This window comes from Heterodontus francisci, chromosome 1, assembly GCF_036365525.1.
Source record: "Heterodontus francisci isolate sHetFra1 chromosome 1, sHetFra1.hap1, whole genome shotgun sequence".
NCBI lineage: Eukaryota > Metazoa > Chordata > Chondrichthyes > Heterodontiformes > Heterodontidae > Heterodontus > Heterodontus francisci.
In genome coordinates, this window is record NC_090371.1 from 244,060,978 (window position 1) to 244,082,267 (window position 21,290).

A 21,290-nucleotide genomic window follows, 5' to 3' on the forward strand; every position below is an offset into this window, starting at 1 on the left:
TTTTGTTGGTATGCAATGCTTAAAGCAAGTGTGTGTATCTGAGCTTCATAAAAAGCTTTAATTGTAGTTGAGTAATGTAGGAGATGTTTGTGAGGGAAGGGCTCTTCCTTCCTGGGGGCTCAATGTCCCACGGAGGGGCCTTCCGGCAGCACTGGCTGCCCCTCCATTAGTGGTGCTGCTGAGCTGATGGCCCTCTGTTTGAGTCGGCAGTTTGGAGAGGCAGGCTGCCATCCTTAATGGAATGGTGGTCCCAGCGGTAGCCTCTTAATTACCGCCACTGGTAAAATCCCCTCTGGATCAGCCACTCAACCACATCGGCTTGGGACCCACATTTGGGCCCAGCAGCGGAACTTACAACTTGCTGGAACAATTCTGGCTCAAGTATCAGTTGTCGCTCGCTGCTCAAAAACATTTATCACTTTTTTGGCTCCTGGCTTGTGCTTGTAGCCTAAATGAAAAGTTTGACCATTTCAGCAGAAGTTTGTATACATACTCAATCTGTTAGCTGCATCACTTTGTACCACATTTATTACTGTGGCACAGATCCATGGACTCTTTTTTTTTTGTTTCTACTAATTTCTTTCTCATAGCTCACCATAAAACACATAATTTGTGAGCTGTAATTCCCAACTAACTTAATTGGTTTTCCTTGGATTCCATGTACTTAGAGGCGTTTGGCTATCTTAACATAATTTAGACTACATGAAGAGCAGTGTGAGACAATGTGAAAACCTTATGTTTTTCTTCTTCCCACTCTTAACTATCTGTTTCTTTCCCATCTCTTGCAGCAATATGAGACAGTAGTTGCTTTCCCGTCTTGGGTCTTGCGGAGCAGTTAACTGTGTTGGCATACAATAAAGGCAGTTCGTCTGTATCACTGCATACAGTTGGTTGGCTTTTTTGTTTGCAAAAGCACATTACTTTTGAATACTGACAACAAAACAGACGGGACCATTCACCGTATGTTTCTTACATAGTGATCTTGGCTGGAAACTGTAGTAACTGATAAATTAAAATCTGTTAATTTAATTAAAGTCCAGAAATTGCTAAACCGAATTACCCTCCTTTATTATTCAGAATACAGATGGAAACGCTATAAAGGGCGACATTGTTAAACTTTCATTTGGGCAACGACTTGTAAACCAGTTCCTTGGTCTGGGCCCTGAACACCAGCGTTATTCTTTTCTGGCAGAAACTCTGTCTGGTCTTAAGACTCAAGATGCACCAAATTCTAACTGTTTACACCCAAAAGCATCCCGATCTCGCTCGTGGCATAGTGTATGTAACAGTTAAACATGTCTATCCAAATTAAAAATTCCCTTCTAAATTATGATTTTTGCTTTAGATCAGTTGCACTCAGATAATTAAATGTTATTTGTAAAGCTATCTCAAAGGAACACTTGATTTGCCTTTTTGCATGCTATATCAATCGTGGTGAAATTTTAAATCACTTGGGGCCAAAACAGCAAAATTTATCAACTTTTTTGTTAGTCTCTATTTGACTGATCAGAATTTAGAATCTAATTGTTTTCTATATAGGAAACCACAGACCATCGAAGACCGGGTACTACTGGGAGCCAAGCAGCAGATCCAAGGGGAAGAAAGTTTGTCAAACGTTTAGTGGACATCAGGGAATTGAATGAACAAGCCAAAGTTATTGATGATCTGAAGTATGTTTCAGTCTATCTATTGTTACAAATTCTCGCATCCATCTTTACGAAGGATTTTGCCTATGCAAACTCAATATAATTGCATAATCATGCGACTGGATTCCCAACAATAGCTCATCCCAACAAGCTATTGCATGATTTTTCATTTGCTGTCTTTCCCTTTGATTAAAATTTCTAAAGACCAAAACAATTTTTTTTAAACAAAATGAAAACATCAAAACTTCATATTTTGTAATTGATTAAATTACCCACTGAATTGACTTTAAATATCTTAATTGCAGTTTTTACTTGAAGGCTTAGACTTGATTTTTATGCAAAGCTGTCACTGTTAGCTAAAGGCAGGTCCTGCGGGCTCAGCATGTGCATTGCACACAATTTCTCGATGTATCAGGAGCATTTGGCCAGTACAGCTGCTCCACTGTTTCTTTTTGGTTTCCAGCATATCTATTTTGTTATTTGAAGAAAATCTACAAGTACTGATTTCAAAAATTTAATCAGGTAAAGTTTATAGTTCTGTATTTGGTTTAAATTGAAAAGCAGTGTCTGTGCTTCTGTGCAAAAAGAGTGCAAAAACAGAAGCAAGCTGATACTTCAAACATGACTGCAGACTATTTATAGTTTTGTTTTTACTTTAAATTATAGAGGTTTCTAATGAAGAGTTATAGCACTTATAGCAAGTGCTCCTGATTGGGAAATCACAGGCTCACGAGCCTAGATTTTCTTCCATTTAAATTATGGACGAAAGATCAGGGGCTGTGCGTTCTCAATTTCCAAACCAGTGTCACCTTGTTGCTCCTTGGGCCTCTTCGCCCAATCAGGGAATCAGACCTTAGAAACATTCTTTTTTACTTCGCAGAAAAGTCAAATCCTGTCTTTACATAGCATTAATTCAGTTGGTATGTTCTTAAAAATAAAAAATATTCATTTTTCAGTTTAGAAAGCATATCAATAAGGGAGAGGAGAGCATGAGAGAGAGACAGGGCCACTGTCTTCCCTCTTTTTAATTTGAGTTATTTTTTCTTTTCTCAAATAACAAATTAGTTAAAACAAAAGCAAAATACCGTGAATGCTGGAAATCTGAAATAAAAATAGAAAATGCTGAAATACTCAGCAGGTCAGGCAGCATCTGTGGCGAGAGAAACCGAGTTAATGCTTCAGGTCAGTGACTTTTCATCAGAACTTGAAAGGTCATTGACCTGAAAGGTTATCTCTGCTTCTCTCTCCACAGATGCTGCCTGAACTGCTGAACAAATCTTTTGAGTTTTGATACATTCTCGAACAAAGAGAAAGGCTCTGATTTAGCATTGCTATTTTATAGATAATTATAAAGGCTAACTTTCCAACTAGTGATAGCTGTGAGACAGACACTTACACCCAGAACGATCTCTCCAAACATTGAATTCAGTCTTTTGAGATCTCTTAACAACTTACAACCTGGTGCTGTCAGATCCTGGGCCCTCCTTACCCCAGTACTGTTACACCCTGATCCTCCCTCTACTCGTTCCCTCAATACTGCCAAAGACCAGGAATTCACCAGTGAACCTCACTTCACATTCCACCTCCACACTTTTACCAAACTTCACATTCCTCCCCAACAGTTTTGCCAAACCCAGATTCTCATTCCTCTGTGCCAGATCACACCACATTTACTGCAGTGCTGGCGAAGTCCAGGAGCCCCAACTAGTTCTGCCAAACATCAGGACCATTTCATGAAATACTGGGCATTCTTGGAAATGGAATCCCAAAGCATTGATGAAAATATCAGTGTGTTATGTTTAAAAGGCAGAATTGAACTATTGCATTAACAGTTAATGAGTGGCACTGATGTGAAATGCTAGATAATGAAACATCCTGATTGTTATGAAACAACATATCTGTTGACTGACCATAATCAATACCACAGGGAAATTTTCAACTTTGCTTTCTGGGTTATAGCCTGTTGGAACAGGTCACTATTCCATTGTAGAACCTACCTGATTGATCGGGAGGGTTCTACAATGGATGGGCATTATAGAGTTGCCTACCCCCCTGTTTTAGGCAGGAGTCTGTCAGAATGGGCGATTGGTCTCCCGAGCACATCTTCTGGAAACTTGGAAAAAAACAGTCCTTGCATGTGCAGTGTCCCAGCTGTCATGATTTCCAACTAAACTGCATTGTCTGAGCTCTGCTGGTCCCACACTATTCAAAGCATGCTATTTCATTGCGTTTGTGAGGATGATGGATTTGGGGCCAACAGAAATCGTCAGGAAACCACAAATCCTTGGAGAGTAACTGCGGGAGGGAAAGACAGAGGCACAAGCTCGGGGAGGGAAAGACAGAGGCACAAGCTCGGGGAGGGAAAGACAGAGGCACAAGCTCGGGGAGGGAAAGACAGAAGCGCAAGCTGGGGGAGGGAAAGACAGAAGCACAAGCTGGAGGGGGGAGCAAGAGAAAACAAAACTGGTGGAGTGAAGGAGAGAGACAGGGAGGGAAAGAAAATCAAACTGGGAGAGAGAGACACAAACTGCGGAAGACAGAAATAAACTGGGGGGGGAGAGAGCAACACAAACTGTCAAGGGCGAGCTCGTGGTATATGGCATGCATTTTAAATAATATATTTTATTACAGGAGTCGGGCAGTTTTGGTGGTTCTCTTTGAGGACTGAGCCTCAAAACCATGAAGCTGGGCTTCAGGAGTAGAGTGTCTTCTTTGGCCTCCTTATGGAAGTCAGTGAATTCAGTCAGTTTTCGTTTTGTTCTATTTATTTTTATAACTTACTGCTGTTACGACCAGGTGAGAAAGGGTTCCCTTTCAGTCTTCACCTAGTCTTGCTGTAACGGGATTTTATTTTTAAACACACGGTGTTTTTAGCTCCCCCTTGGTGAATCCTTGTTCACTGCTAAGGCAAAGAAACCAGCACAACAAGTTGTCTCAGGTTTGAAGAAGAAAAGTGAAATTTTATTAAACTTAAATTCTAATTTGGTTAATGTCTACAGATACACCACGCACCCACGCTAGCATGCATACGCGATACACACATGCAGATAGGGACAGAAAGAGCAGAAGAAAAAAATAAAGTGGAAAAGTTTGAGGCAATCTATGAAGAGGGGTTTTTGTTACTGTGTTTTGTGCTCGCTGTAGCGTCCTTGATTGCAGGTAGATCTTGCTTTTCGTTGGGCCCAATTCTCTTCATAAACCTTGTTCACTGTAGGAGACTTTTCTGTCTTGGGGTTCATGTGTCTTCATTGGGTTTTTATGAGAAAGAGATGGAGGCAGACAGGAGGTTGTCTTCAGTCCAGGAATTTTCTGCTTTCTCCCAGTTCAAACACTGTGTCTACAATTTAAAACTCTCCAAGTTGGCCAGCAGGGTAGTCACGTGACCAACTGGTATAACTACTTCTGGCCTTCTGTATTGTGTGTGTCAGGGAATGGTCCTTTGTTCACACACACTGTCTGTTAATATGCAAAAATGTCTTTCCAGCCAGGGGCCTGGCAACCCCTTGTAACAGGCCTTCTCTTCTTCCCAGCAACAATTTGAAATTTAATGTCCATGTGACAAAATTAATGTGCCTCATTCTTGGCAGGTGGGGGCCTGTATGACACTGCGCATTGTAGGAAAATGTTAGTTGTAAAAGTGTCATGTGATTAAGCATCAAGTGAGCTGTCATGTGATCATATGTCATATGATCGCATCTCCAGGAATACATCAAACCAAAGTTGTCAACCTGCTCCATCAGCGGACTGTCCGGGCAATGAATTAGGAAGATTCCTCATCATGCTTTTTTGTGTTACATTATGGATTTTACTAGGTTAGAAAGAAGTTATACACATCATACTAAGTTATTTTTTAATAGTGATAACATGCCAGTCATTTTAATAAGGATGAGTTTTTAATTCTAATGTGATTTTTTTTTTTCATGTTATGAATTTAAAAACAAACCCTCCAATGATACACTTTTGCTTCAAAAGGTATGAATCATAAAATTGCCGCTGGACAATCCAGAGTTTCTCCCATCACTTTTTATTCGTATGTTTTTATGATGACTCTATAACTATGGTAAATTTCTTTTTTAAATTATGTTTAGCTGCTCCACCAACTTGGCAAATTCGAGGGTGAAGTACTCGGCCAATGCAAGTTTCAAATAGGATGTAGCAAACTTCTCTTTAAATAAACACATCTATTTAGAATGATGTGGAGTTTGTCTTGAAGAACTGATAAATCAACATAGAATCTAAAGATTGTTCAATACGGCTGAGTTAAGAAAACATTTGATTTTTTTTATAGAAAACTTGGTGCAAGTGAGGGAACAATAAACCAAGAGATTCAGCGTTATCAACAGTTAGAATCCGTTGCTGTTAATGACATCCGTCGAGATGTTCGGAAAAAATTACGGCGATCCAGTATGAGGGTGAGCAGGTTATTTGGTGATGCAAATTTACAATTTTTTCCTCAAAAGTAGCATGATCTTTCTGGAAATTTGTTGGATAAACTTTGTTTATCTGTTTGTAAAGAAATCTAAATGTTAACCAAAGTTACATATTTGGTATTCTTGACATAGCATTTTATTATACTCTGACATTGTGCTTCAGTGATGTGTGAACTCTGTTATGTTTGTTGCTATCACCTATGGAAAGCACAACTGCAACACTGCTACACCTCCTGTTTTAAAAGGGTAATCCAATAAAGTTCCAGTCTGAATATGAATGAACGCAGTGTAGCTCTAGCACTGCCTGAAGCATAAAGGCCTTCCACTTTGGTGGAGTTGTCTAAGGCTGGTAGCTATACTTCCAGAATTGTAGGCAGACCTTATCTGATGTCAAAATAATGTGGAAGGGTTTCACTTTCGGAGGTTGCTTCATCGCATATCGCTTTTCACGAATATAATACCAGAGTGTTCTTTTGGTCGGGGGTTAAAACCATAGAAAAATTACGACAAAGAAGGAGGCCATTCAGCCCATTGTGTCTGCGACTAGCTGCCCAATCTAATCCCACCTTCCAGCACCTGGTCCGTAGCCTTGCAGGTTACTGCATTTCAGATGCATGTCCAGGTACCTTTTCAAAGAGTTGAGGGTTTCTGCCTCCACCACCGATCCAGGCAGTGAATTCCAGACACACACCACTCTGGGTGAAAACGTTTTTCCTCATGTCCCCTCTAACCCTTCTACAAATCACCTTAAATCTGTGCCTCCTGGTAATTGACCTCTCCGCTAGGGGAAATAGGTCCTTCGTGTCTACTCTATCCATTCAAGCCCTGGCAACATTCTTGTAAATCTTCCTGTACTCTCTCCAGAGCAATTATGTCCTTCCTGTATTGTGACCAGAACTGTCTGCAATACTCCAGCTGTGGCCTAACCAGCATTTTATACAGTTCCAGCATTACATCCCTGCTTTTGTATTCTATACCTCAGCCAATAAAGGAAAGCATTCCATGTGTCTTTTTCACCACTCCGTCTTCCTGTCCTGCCACCTTCAGGGGCCTGTGGACATGCACTCCAAAGTGTCTCACTTCTTCTATCTCTCTCAATATCCTCTGGTTTATTGTGTATTCCCTTGGTTTGTTTGCCCTCCCCAAATGCATTACCTCTCACTTCTCCAGATTGAATTCCATTTGCCACTTTTCCACTCACTCAACCAAACCATTGATGTCATTCTGGAGTCTACAGCTATCCTCTTCACTATCTATCTAAGAATGGGTTGAATAAGGATATGGAGAATAAGCACAAATACCACTATTTGCTTGCTGGATATTTTTGTTAGTCAGATAATTGAAGGGTTCTATTAAATCTCCGATGCGAACTGCTACCGAGATTATTAAGGAGGAACTTTTTCTAGGTCATCAAAATTGTAAGCCCCTACAGGCTCTTCAAACAGTATAGGGTTCTATAGAACATAGAACAGTACAGCACAGTACAGGCCCTTCGGCCCACGATGTTGTGCCGAACCTTTAACCTACGCTAATATCAAACTAACTACCTACCCTTCATTCTACTATCATCCATGTACCTATCCAAGAGTCGCTTAAATGTCCCTAATGTATCTGCTTCTACTACCACCGCTGGCAGCGCATTCCACGCACCCACCACTCTCTGTGTAAAGAACCTACCTCTGACATCTCCCCGAAACCTTCCTCCAATCACCTTAAAATTATGCCCCCTGGTGATAGCCCTTTCCACCCTGGGAAAAAGTCTCTGGCTATCCATTCTATCTGTGCCTCTCATCATCTTGTACCCCTCTATCAAGTCACCTCTCATCCTTCTTCGCTCCAATGAGAAAAGCCCTAGCTCCCTCAATCTTTCTTCGTAAGACATGCCCTCCAGTCCAGGCAGCATCCTGGTAAATCTCCTCTGCATCCTCTCTAAAGCTTCCACATCCTTCCTATAATGAGGCGACCAGAACTGAACATAATATTCCAAGTCTGGTCGAACCAGGGCCTTATAGAGCTGCAGCATAACCTCACGGCTCTTAAACACAATCCCCCTGTTAATGAAAGCCAACACACCATACGCCTTCTTAACAACCCTATCAACTTGGGTGGCAACTTTGAGCGATCTATGGACATGGACCCCAAGATCCCTCTGTTCCTTCACACTACCAAGAATCCTGTTTTTAAGCCTGTATTCTGCATTCAAATTCGACCTTCCAAAATGAATCACTTCACACTTTTCCAGGTGGAACTCCATCTGCCACTTCTCAGCCCAGCTCTGCATCCTGTCAATGTCCCGTTGCAACCTACAACAGCCTTCCACACTATCCACAACTCCAGCAACCTTCGTGTCATCGGCAAACTTGCTAACCCAGCCTTCCACTTCCTCATCCAAGTCATTTATAAAAATCACAAAGAGCAGAGGTCCCAGAACAGATCCCTGCAGAACACCACTGGTCACCGAGCTCCATGCTGAATACTTTCCATCTACTACCACCCTCTGTCTTCTATGGGCCAGCCAATTCTGTATCCAGACAGCAACTTCCCCTGTATCCCATGCCTCCTTACTTTCTGAATGAGCCTACCCTGGGGAACCTTATCAAACGCCTTGCTAAAATCCATATACACCACATCCACTGCTCTTCCTTCATCAATGTGTTTTGTCACATCTTCAAAGAATTCAATAAGGCTTGTGAGGCATGACCTGCCCCTCTCAAAGCCATGCTGACTATCTCTAATCAAACCATGCTTTTCCAAATAATCATAAATCCAGTCACTCAGAATCCTCTCCAATAATTTGCCCACTACCGACGTAAGACTGACTGGTCTATAATTCCCAGGGTTATCCCTATTCCCTTTCTTGAACAAGGGAACAACATTTGCCACCCTCCAATCATCCGGTACTACTCCAGTGGACAGTGAGGACGCAAAGATCATCGCCAAAGGCGCAGCAATCTCTTCCCTCGCTTCCCGTAATATCTTTGGGTATATCCTGTCCTGCCCCGGGAACTTATCTGTCCTCATATCATTCAAAATTTCCAGCACATCCTCCCTCTTAACCTCAACCTGTTTGAGCATATCAGCCTGTTCCACGCTGTCCTCACAAACGACCAGGTCCCTCTCACTAGTGTATACTGAAGCAAAGTATTCATTTAAGACCTCCCCTACCTCCTCCGACTCCAGGCACAAGTTCCCTCCACTATCCCTGATCGGCCCTGCCCTCACTCTGGCCATCCTCCTGTTCCTCACATAAGTGTAGAACGCCTTGGGATTTTCCTTAATCCTACCCGCCAAGACTTTTTCATGTCCCCTTCTAGCTCTCCTAAGTCCATTCTTCAGTTCCTTCCTGGCTACCTTGTAACCCTCTAGAGCCCTGTCTGATCCTTGCTTCCTCAACCTTAAGTAAGCTTACTTCTTCCTCTTGACTAGCCGTTCCACATCTCTTGTCACCCAAGGTCCCTTCACCCTACCATCCCTTCCTTGCCTCATCGGGACAAACCTATCCAGCAGTCACAGCAAGTGCTCCCCAAACAACCTCCACATTTCTGTCGTGCATTTCCCTGAGAACATCTGTTTACTGTGTTTCCTGTAGATTTTCCCAATTCTGAAATGTAAAGAAAGGGAAATCTCCCATTCAAAATAATGCCCAATATTTTGAAGGGAAAAAGTCTCCAAATATCTGAAGGAAGAATGTATTCATTCAGGAATTTTCAGGTGCCTTGATGATATGAAAGCAAGATATGGAAAGTAAATTTCAGTATTGTCAAAGAAATTGGGAAGTAAATTTTGTAGTTTGAGGGTGTGATGGGGCATTGGCTGTGCAGTCAAATCTGCTATAATTGTGCCTTTCTAATTGATATTGGTCAAATCAGCAGAGCCAGTGATCGATGAGTCGGAGTGACTGAGAGCAATAGAATTGCAACTTGTTGGTGTCATAATTGCGCAGATTAGATCAGGAAATGACATGGCAGTTGCTGAAAACTTGAGAGTCTGTGCTGAGAGCTTATTGTTATAAGTCGCTTCCCTGATGCAATGCATTTCAAGAGAATAAAGCAAATTGAAGAATGATTTTAAGAACATTAAGCAGAGGCTTAAAACAGGTGCCAATTCCTTAATGGTGTGCAACACAAGTAATGGAGAAGAAAATAAGAAAGTGCAAAAGTGATTTGAAAATAAAACACTTATTGAGCATACAGAATTATCTGTATGGGGGGACCTCTTTGAAAGCTAACCACAATGAAGACTTCAGTATTGTTAAGGGATCATGAAAGATAGTAATATGTTTTCAAAACTTGCTGGTACACTGTGCAATTAGCTTTGGGACTGAAAGTGCCTCAGTGAATGAGGAAAGGGGATAACAGCTGATAGTAAAGTGAACAGGATTTATTCAGTTTCTCTGAAATTTTAGTCAGAAAACTGTAGGGAGCAAAAATTTGTACATACTTGAAGGCACCATATTTTAGAAAGAATATGTATTGGTCAGCAGGGAGTTGTTTCGAAAGACTTGTCTTTTTTTATATTCGCAATGTACCTTACTGGAGAAAATATTTGTTAGTCCTAATCAGTCGCCTTCTGATCAGGAGTAAAGATTATATGGCACGCTTAGAGATTCTGTTATATTAGTGCCTTAAAGAGTTTTTTAAAAACTGCTTTCTTTTGCATTTTGAAACGATTATTATAGAGTAGTTATAATGGGGAATATAGAGTGGGATAGTAGTAGTGTAAAGGCACTGCTGGACCTGGTTCTTGGGAATGAGGTGGGCCAAGTGGATCAAGTGTCGGTAGGAGAACACTTAGGGGACAATAATCATTGTATCATAAAGGTTTAAGTTGGCTATGGGAAAGGACAAAGAACAATCCAGAGTAAGAATAATTAACTGGGGGAAAGCCAACATTAATGGGGCAAGAATGGATCTGGGCTGAATAAATTGAAATCAAAGGTTGGCAGAAAAAACGGTAACTGAACAATGGGCTACCTTCAAAGAAGAGATAATTCAGGCACAGTCAAAATATATTCCCTCGAAGGAGCAAGGTTGGGCAAACAAATCCAGAGCTCCCTCGATGACAAAAAGAGATAGTGATGAAGATGAAAAAGAAAAGGTGTGCTTATGACATGTCAGACAGACAATACAATGGAGAACCAGGCTGAATATAGAAAGTTCAGACGGGAAGTGAAAAAGCAAAGAAGAGAAACAAAGAGAGAGTATGAAAAGAGACTGGCAGCTAACATAAAAGGGAATCCCAAAGTCTTCACTTGGCATATAAATAATAAAATGGTAAAAGGTGGAGTAGGACTGATTAGGGACCAAAAGGGGGATTTACGCATGGAGGCAGGGGGAATAGCTGAGGTATTAAATGAATACTTTGCATCTGTCTTTACCAAGAAAGAAGATGCTACTCGGGGCATGGCGAAAAAGGGGGTAATTAATACACTAGAAGGATTTAAAATTGATAAGGAGGAGGTATTAGATAGGTTGTCTATAATTAAAGTTGATAAAGCACCAGGACCGGGTGAGATGCATCCAAGGATACTGAGGAAAGTGAGAGTGGAAATTGCGGAGACGTGGCCATAATTTCCCAGTCTTCCTTAGACTCGGGTAGTGCCAGAGGACTGGAGAATTGCAAATGTTACACACTTGTTCAAAAAGAGCTGTAAAGATAAGCCCAGGAACTACAAGCCAGAAGGTTTAACTTCGCTGGTGGGGAAACTTCTAGAAAGAATAATTCGGAACAAAATTAATAGTCACATGGACAAATGTGGGTGAATTGAGGAAAGCGAGTATGGATTTAAGGGAAATTCGTGTTTAACTAACTTGCTGGAGTTTTTTGAAGGGGTAACCGAGAGGGTTGATGAGGGCAATGCTGTTGGTGTGATGTACATGGACTTCCAAAAGGCATTTGATACAGTGCCACACAATAGACTTGTGAGCAAAGTTATAGCTCATGGAATAAAAGGGAAGGTAGCGACATCGATACGGAATTGGCTGAGTGGCAGGAAGCAGAGAGTCGTGGTTAATGCTTTTTGGGCTAGAGGAATGTTTGTAGTGGAGTTCCCCAGGGGTCAGTCCTGATATATATTAATAATAGATAGGCACATGGCAGTAGATCATAGCTATTCCAGAAATATGGCTTAAGGACAGACAGGAATGGCAGCTCAACGTTCCTGGTTGCAGGGTTTTCTGATGCGATATGGAGGGGGATAAGAAAGGAGTGGGGTAGCAATTTTGGTCAAGGAAACTATTACAGCTGTGAGGATGGATGATATGTTTGAAGGTTCATCAAGTGAGGCTATATGGATTGAGCTAAGGAACAAAAAGGGGGCAATCACACTTCTGGGAGTATACCATAGACCCCCCAAACAGTCAGAGGGAGATGGAAGAGCAGATATGTAGGCAAAGCTCTGAGAAGTGCAAGAATAATAGGGCAGTAATAGGGGATTGTAACTACCCCAATATTAACTAGGATAGTTTTAGTGTGAAAGGAATTGAGGGAGCAGTATTCTTGAGGTGCATTCAGGAGAACTTTTTTGCCCAGTATGTAGCACGTACGTACCAAAGAGAAGGACTTGGTGGATGATGAGCCTAGGGAAGGGAGTGTTGATAGTCTCAGTCATCTCATTATCAAAAAGGAGGAGGTGTTGGGTGTCTGGCAAAGCATTAAAGTAGATAAGTCCCCAGGGCCTGATGGGATCTACCCCAGAATACTGAGGGAGGCAAGGGAAGAAATTGCTGGGGCCTTGACAGAAATCATTGCATCCTCATTGGCTACAGGTGAGGTCCCAGAGGACTGGAGAATAGCCAATGTTGTCCCTTTGTTTAAGAAGGGTAGCAAGGATAATCCAGGAAATTATAGGCCGGTGAGCCTTATGTCAGTGGTAGGGAAATTATTAGAGAGGATTCTTCGGGACAGGATTTACTCCCATTTGGAAACAAATGAACTTATTAGCGAGAGGCAGCATGGTTTTGTGAAGGGGAGGCCGTGTCTCACTCAATTGATTGAGTTTTTTGAGGAAGTGACGAAGATGATTGATGAAGGAAGGGCAGTGGATGTTATCTATATGGACTTCAGTAAAGCCTTTGACAAGTTCCCTCATGGCAGACTGGTACAAAAGGTGAAGTCACATGGGATCAGAGGTGAGCTGGCAAGATGGATACAGAACTGGCTCAGTCATAGAAGACAGAGGGTAGCAGTGGAAGGGTGCTTTTCTGAATGGAGGGATGTGACTAGTGGTGTTCCGCAGGGATCAGTGCTGGGACCTTTGCTGTTTGTAGTATATATAAATGATTTGGAGGAAGATGTAGCTGGTCTGATTAGTAAGTTTGCGGACGACACAAAGGTTGGTACAGTTGCGGATAGTCATGAGGATTGTCAGAGGATACAGCAGGATATAGATCGGTTGGAGACTTGGGCGGAGAAATGGCAGATGGCGTTTAATCTGGACAAATGTGAGGTAATGCATTTTGGAAGGTCTAATGCAGGTGGGAAGTATACAGTAAATGGCAGAACCCTTAGGAGTATTGACAGGCAGAGAGATCTGGGCATACAGGTCCACAGGTCACTGAAAGTGGCAACACAGGTGGATAAGGTAGTCAAGAAGGCATACGGCATGCTTGCCTTCATCGGTCGGGGCATAGAGTATAAAAATTGGCAAGTCATGCTGCAGCTGTACAGAACTTTAGTTAGGCCACACTTAGAATATTGCGTGCAATTCTGGTCGCCACATTATCAGAAGGACGTGGAGGCTTTGGAGAGGGTACAGAAGAGGCTTACCAGGATGTTGCCTGGTCTGGAGGGCATTAGCTATGAGGAGAAGTTGGATAAACTCGGATTGTTTTCACTGGAATGACGGAGGTGGAGGGGCGACATGATAGAGGTTTACAAAGTTATGAGTGGCATGGACAGAGTGGATAGTCAGAAGCTTTTTCCCAGGATGGAAGAGTCAGTTACTAGGGGGCATAGATTTAAGGTGCGAGGGGATGTGCGAGGCAAGTTATTTACACAGAGGGTGGTGAGTGCCTGGAACTTGTTGCCGGGGGAGGTGGTGGAAGCAGGTACGATAGCGACGTTTAAGAGGCATCTTGACAAATACATGAATAGGATGGGAATAGAGGGATACGGTACCCGGAAGTGCAGAAGGTTTTAGTTTAGGCAGGCATCAAGATCGGCGCAGGCTTGGAGGGCCGAATGGCCTGTTCCTGTGCTGTACTGTTCTTTGTTCTTGTTCACGTCCAACAAGAGTGGGCACAGTATTAGACTTAGTTTTAAGAAATGAAGATGGGCAGGTGGAAGGAGTGGCAGTGGAAGAGCATTTTGGTGGTAGTGATCAGAATTCAGTCAGTTTTAACATAATTGTGGAAAATTACAGACATAGATTAGGAGTGCAAGTTCTCAATTGGGGTAAGGTCAATTTTACAAAACGGAGGAGTGATTTAGCGAAAGTGGACTAGAAACAGCTACTTGAAGGTAAATCAGTGTCAGAGCAGTGGGAGGTATTCAAAGGGGCGGTTCAGGGTGTTCAGAGTAATCATGTTCCCACAAAGAAAAAGGGTGAAACGGCCAACTCTAGAGCCCCATGGATGTCAAGAAACCTACAGGGTAAGATAAAGCAGAAAAGGAAAGCTGATGTCCGACACAGAGAACTCAATACTACAGAAAGTCGAGAGAAGTATAGAACATTGGGGGGAGGGGGGTGGGGGGTGGTGGTTGCGGTGGTGAAATCAAAAAGGAAATTAGGAAAGCAAAGAGAGGGCATGAAAGAATATTGGCAAGCAAAATCAAGGTGAACCCAAAGATGTTTTATCAATACATTAAGAGTAAGAGGATAACTAAGGATAGAGTAGGGCCCATAAAAGACCAAAAAGGTAACCTATGTGTAGGGGCGGAAGATGTTGGTATGGTTCTTAATGAATACTTTGCGTCTGTCTTCACAAAAGAGGGGGATGATGCAGATATTGTAGCTGAGGAGAGTGTGAAATTTTGGATGTGATAAACATAGGGAGAGAGGAAGTATTAATGGAATTAGCATCCTTGAAAGTGGATAAATCATCAGGGCCAGATGAAATGTACCCTCGGCTGTTAAAAGAAGCAAGAGAGGGAATAGCAGATGGTCTGACCATCATTTTCCAGTCCTCACTGGATACAGGTGTAGTGCCAGAGGATTGGCGACCAGCCTCTGTTTAAAAATAGAGCGAAGGATAGACCAAATAATTACAGGCAAGTCAATGTAACCTCAGTAGTGGGAAAATTATTGGAATCTATTCTGAGAGATAGGATAAACTGTCACTTAGAAAGGCATAGGTTAATCAAGGATGGTCAGCATGGATTTGTTAAGGGAAGATCTTGTTTGGCCAACTTGATCAAATTTTTTGAAGAAGGAAGATAGATGAGGGTAGTGCAGTTGATGTGGTCTACATGGATTTTAGCAAGGCTTTTGACAAGGTCTCACATGGCAGACTCGTTAAAAAAAATAAAATCCCATGGGATCCAGGGAAATGCAGCAAGGTGGATACAAAATTGGCTCAGTGGCAGGAAACAAAGGATAATTGTTGACGGGTGTTTTAGCAGGGCTCAGTACTGGGTCCCCTGCTTTTTGAGGTATACGTTAACAATTTGGACGTAAATGTAGGGGGCATGATCTAGAAGCTTACAGATGACACAAAGATTGGCCGTGTGATAGATAGCTGTAGGCTGCAGGAAGATATTGATGGTCTGGTCAGATGGGCAGAAAAGTGGCAAATGGAATTCAACCTGTAGAAGTGTGAGGTGATGCATTTGGGGATGTCAAACAAGGCAAAGGAATACACGATTAATGGAAAAATGCTGAGAAGTGTAGAGGAAGTGAGCACCTTGGAGTGAATGTCCACAGATCCTTGAAGGTAGCAGGACAGGTCGATAAGGTGGTTCAGAAGGCATATGGAATCCTTTCCTTTATTAGCTGAAGTATAGAATATACTCCTGGGCTGGAAGCTCCCTAGGAAGCTCCCTTGCTGTTCAACTCTATCCATGGCCATCTGCTCCCATCCCTAACGTTTTCTCCCCCAATCTGCCCTCTTAAACTGTTTAAATTCCCCTGGCTCTTTAAATCAGTTCATTTTAGCCCTATCTAAAAGTTAACAGTTAGTTTAGTGTATGTTACCTGGGCCCACTGCCCTCCCCCAGCCACACCTGCTCTTTGTTTTCTCAATGAAATTGATCCGGATGAAACTGTCGAGAACAGCTGCCGATACTTTAATCTCCGATCCTGCTGTCTTCACAGTCCAGAGTGTCTGCAGCCACGGCATGCGGTAAGTCCATTGAGGTGAAGAAGGAGCTGCGGGACCCGAGAGAAGTCCTGTGAAAAGGTGCCCCGAACACCCAAAACATCCACGAACGGCCCCCCCGGCCGCAACTTCAAAGCGCCCGCAGGAGATAGCTCGGAGAGCATCTGCAGCGCACTGTCGGCAATGCTGCATGCCTTTATTTAAACCACTGCAAAAAAAAAAAACCCTTAGCAAATGTAATCACCTCTAAGTCTGCCAAATGATGCTTCACCTCCCGAAGGACGTGGATGAGCTTTCCGGACGTCGTTGGTGGGCACTGAGGAAATGGCTTATTACCTGCACCAGATTCCACCCCCCCTCCCCCCCCCTTTACCCCCCTTCACCCCCCTTCCACCCCCCCCACCCCCGTCCCCTTCCCTGCTCCACCCTCTCAGCTCACCCCCTCACAACCCCGTCCCAGCCCGCCCCCCCCTCGCACCATCTTCACCCCGCACCCCCTTCCCCTGCACCCACCCCCTCCCTCTACCCCTCCCCCTTGCATCCCCTCCTCCCACCGGCACCATCCTACACCTGTGTAGGGGCCCCAACAACCCCACTGCCTTGTGGGCGTCTCGGGAGAGACCAAGGCTAAGGGAGTAAACCCTAACAGAAAATCCGGAGCGGAACCCCGTAGGCGGTCATGTGTCACCTTTGGCATGTTTCCGGCAGTTCCTGCAGCCATACTGGTGCCAAACGTCGTGTCCTGCACTCCTTTGGACCCCACCAGAAAGGCCGAGAGGGGGGTTTTGACGACTGGGCAACTCTCAACCTCCATAAATTTGCCCAGGCATGCGCCATGGAGAGGTCACTCCATAGTTGCCTCACAGCGACTGACACAACACGGAAGGCAGCAGTTACGGGTTATAAGTCCAGATAAATTGGCGTAGAAACTGGGCGCCACGGGTTGCCTTTGTCGGTGGGAGAGGTCATTGCACCTCACTGGACAGCTACCGCCCGCCTCAAACCGGGCAGCCCCCGGTCAATAAGGTTCTGTCCCGCCACAGTCTGCCTGCTTCAATGGGTGCTTGGAGCTCAGGGTCATTGCCCGAAAGGTGGACTGATACACCGCACCAAACAACATGAAAAAAGGAAAGAAGGTACCAGCCCTTCGCTTTGCAAGCTGGAACGTCAGAACTATGTGTCCTGGCCTGTCGGAAGACCTTACACAAATCAACGATTCTCGGAAGACCGCCATCATTAACAACGAGCTCAGTAGATTCAATGTGGACATTGCAGCACTTCAGGAGACTCGCCTCCCCGCGAGTGGCTCTCTAGCAGAGCAAGGCTACACCTTCTTCTGGCAGGGCAGGGATCCTGAAGAACCAAGACAGCATGGAGTGGGCTTCGCCATCAGAAACTCCTTGCTCAGCATGATAGAGCCTCCCTCAAATGGCTCGGAACGCATACTGTCCATCCGACTGCTCACCACCTCTGGTCCAGTACACCTACTCAGCATCTATGCTCCAACACTCTGCTCCGCACCTGAAGCTAAAGACCAGTTCTATGAACAACTCCATAACATCATTAGCAGCATCCCCAACACCGAACACCTATTCCTGCTGGGGGACTTTAATGCCAGGGTTGGGGCCGACCATGACTCATGGCCCTCCTGCCTTGGGCGCTATGGCGTTGGAAGGATGAATGAGAACGGGCAGAGACTGCTTGAGTTGTGTACCTATCATAACCTCTGCATCACCAACTCGTTCTTTCACACTAAACCCTGTCACCAGGTTTCATGGAGGCACCCAAGATCACGTCGTTGGCACCAGCTAGACCTCATTGTCACAAGGCGAGCCGCCTTAAACAGTGTTCAAATCACACGCAGCTTCCACAGTGCGGACTGCGACACCGACCACTCCCTGGTGTGCAGCAAGGTTAGACTCAGACCAAAGAAGTTGCATCATTCCAAGCAGAAGGGCCACCCGCGCATCAACACGAGCAGAATTTCTCACCCACAGCTGTTACAAAAATTTCTAAATTCACTTGTAACAGCCCTTCAAAACACTCCCACAGGGGATGCTGAGACCAAGTGGGCCCACATCAGAGACGCCATCTATGAGTCAGCTTTGACCACCTACGGCAAAAGTGCGAAGAGAAATGCAGACTGGTTTCAATCTCATAATGAAGAGCTGGAACCTGTCATAGCCGCTAAGCGCATTGCACTTTTGAACTACAAGAAAGCCCCCAGCGATTTAACATCCGCAGCACTTAAAGCAGCCAGAAGTACTGCACAAAGAACAGCTAGGCGTTGTGCAAACGACTACTGGCAACACCTATGCAGTCATATTCAGCTGGCCTCAGACACCGGAAACATCAGAGGAATGTATGATGGCATGAAGAGAGCTCTTGGGCCAACCATCAAGAAGATCACCCCCCTCAAATCTAAATCGGGGGACATAATCACTGACCAACGCAAACAGATGGACCGCTGGGTTGAGCACTACCTAGAACTGTACTCCAGGGAGAATGTTGTCACTGAGACTGCCCTCAATGCAGCCCAGCCTCTACCAGTCATGGATGAGCTGGACATACAGCCAACCAAATCGGAACTCAGTGATGCCATTGATTCCCTAGCCAGCGGAAAAGCCCCTGGGAAGGACAGCATTACCCCTGAAATAATCAAGAGTGCCAAGCCTGCTATACTCTCAGCACTACATGAACTGCTATGCCTGTGCTGGGACGAGGGAGCAGTACCCCAGGACATGCGCGATGCCAACATCATCACCCTCTATAAAAACAAAGGTGACCGCGGTGACTGCAACAACTACCGTGGAATCTCCCTGCTCAGCATAGTGGGGAAAGTCTTTGCTCGAGTCGCTCTGAACAGGCTCCAGAAGCTGGCCGAGCGCGTCTACCCTGAGGCACAGTGTGGCTTTCGTGCAGAGAGATCGACTATTGACATGCTGTTCTCCCTTCGTCAGATACAGGAGAAATGCCGTGAACAACAGATGCCCCTCTACATTGCTTTCATTGATCTCACCAAAGCCTTTGATCTCGTCAGCAGACGTGGTCTCTTCAGACTACTAGAAAAGATCGGATGTCCACCAAAGCTACGAAGTATCATCACCTCATTCCATGACAATATGAAAGGCACAATTCAACATGGTGGCTCCTCATCAGAGCCCTTTCCTATCCTGAGTGGTGTGAAACAGGGCTGTGTTCTCGCACCCACACTTTTTGGGATTTTCTTCTCCCTGCTGCTTTCACATGCGTTCAAATCCTCTGAAGAAGGAATTTTCCTCCACACAAGATCAGGTGGCAGGTTGTTCAACCTTGCCCGTCAAAGAGCGAAGTCCAAAGTACGGAAAGTCCTCATCAGAGAACTCCTCTTTGCTGACGATGCTGCTTTAACATCTCACACTGAAGAATGCCTGCAGAGTCTCATCGACAGGTTTGCGTCTGCCTGCAATGAATTTGGCCTAACCATCAGCCTCAAGAAAACGAACATCATGGGGCAGGATGTCAGAAATGCTCCATCCATCAATATTGGCGACCACGCTCTGGAAGTGGTTCAAGAGTTCACCTACCTAGGCTCAACTATCACCAGTAACCTGTCTCTAGATGCAGAAATCAACAAGCGCATGGGTAAGGCTTCCACTGCTATGTCCAGACTGGCCAAGAGAGTGTGGGAAAATGGCGCACTGACACGGAACACAAAAGTCCGAGTGTATCAGGCCTGTGTCCTCAGTACCTTGCTCTACGGCAGCGAGGCCTGGACAACGTATGCCAGCCAAGAGCGACGTCTCAATTCATTCCATCTTCGCTGCCTTCGGAGAATACTTGGCATCAGGTGGCAGGACTATATCTCCAACACAGAAGTCCTTGAAGCGGCCAACACCCCCAGCTTATACACACTACTGAGTCAGCGGCGCTTGAGATGGCTTGGCCATGTGAGCCGCATGGAAGATGGCAGGATCCCCAAAGACACATTGTACAGCGAGCTCGCCACTGGTATCAGACCCACCGGCCGTTCATGTCTCCGTTATAAAGACGTCTGCAAACGCGACATGAAATCGTGTGACATTGATCACAAGTCGTGGGAGTCAGTTGCCAGCATTCGCCAGAGCTGGCGGGCAGCCATAAAGACAGGGCTAAATTGTGGCGAGTCGAAGAGACTTAGTAGTTGGCAGGAAAAAAGACAGAGGCGCAAGGGGAGAGCCAACTGTGCAACAGCCCCAACAAACAAATTTCTCTGCAGCACCTGTGGAAGAGCCTGTCACTCCAGAATTGGCCTTTATAGCCACTCCAGACGCTGCTTCACAAACCACTGACCACCTCCAGGCGCGTATCCATTGTCTCTCGAGATAAGGAGGCCCAAAAGAAAAAGAAGAATATAAGAGCAGAGAGGTTATGCTGGAACTGTATAACTCTTTGGTTAGGCCATAACTTGAGTACTGTGTGCAGTTCTGGTCACCTCATTACAGAAAGGATGTAAATGCACTAGAGAGGGTACAGAGGAGATTTACGAGGTTGTTGCCAGGACTGGAAAATGCAGTTTTGAGGAAAGATTAGATTGTGGTTGTTCTCCTTAGAACAAAGAAGGCTGAGGGGAGATCTGATTGAAATACACAAAATTTTGAAGGGCCTGGATAGAGTGGAGGTGAAGAGTCTATTCACCATGGCAGAGAGGTCAGTGGTGAGGGGCATAGATTTAAAGTGATTGGTAGAAAAATTAGAGGGGAGATGAGGAAAACTTTTTCACCCAGAAGGTGGTAGGGGTCTGGAGCTCACTGCCTGAAAGGGTAGTTGAGGCAGAAACCCTCAATTCATTCAAAAGGAGTCTGGATATGCACCTCAAGTGCCGTAACCTGCAGGGCTACAGACCAAATTCTGGAAGGTGAGATTAGAATAGGTGGATCGTTTTTCGGCTGGCACAGACACAATGGGCCAAGAGGCCTCTTTCTGTGAGTCATACGGTG

General features: G+C 44.6%; 1 protein-coding gene across 14 annotated transcripts in view; it reads left to right on the plus strand.

Annotated features, from left to right (window-relative positions):
- kiaa1109 (KIAA1109 ortholog) overlaps positions 1-21,290 on the plus strand; it is a 637,888-nt gene that overhangs the window by 487,858 nt on the left and 128,740 nt on the right. For 9 of the 14 annotated variants that reach the window (XM_068042417.1, XM_068042485.1, XM_068042453.1 and 6 more), the window contains 3 exons: positions 1,078-1,278; positions 1,540-1,670; positions 5,935-6,058. In XM_068042417.1, the coding sequence (XP_067898518.1) occupies positions 1,078-1,278; positions 1,540-1,670; positions 5,935-6,058 (456 nt within the window). The remainder of the gene's footprint in view (positions 1-1,077; positions 1,279-1,539; positions 1,671-5,934; positions 6,059-21,290) is intronic. The other 5 variants (XM_068042493.1, XM_068042503.1, XM_068042513.1 and 2 more) reach the window with 1 other exon arrangement.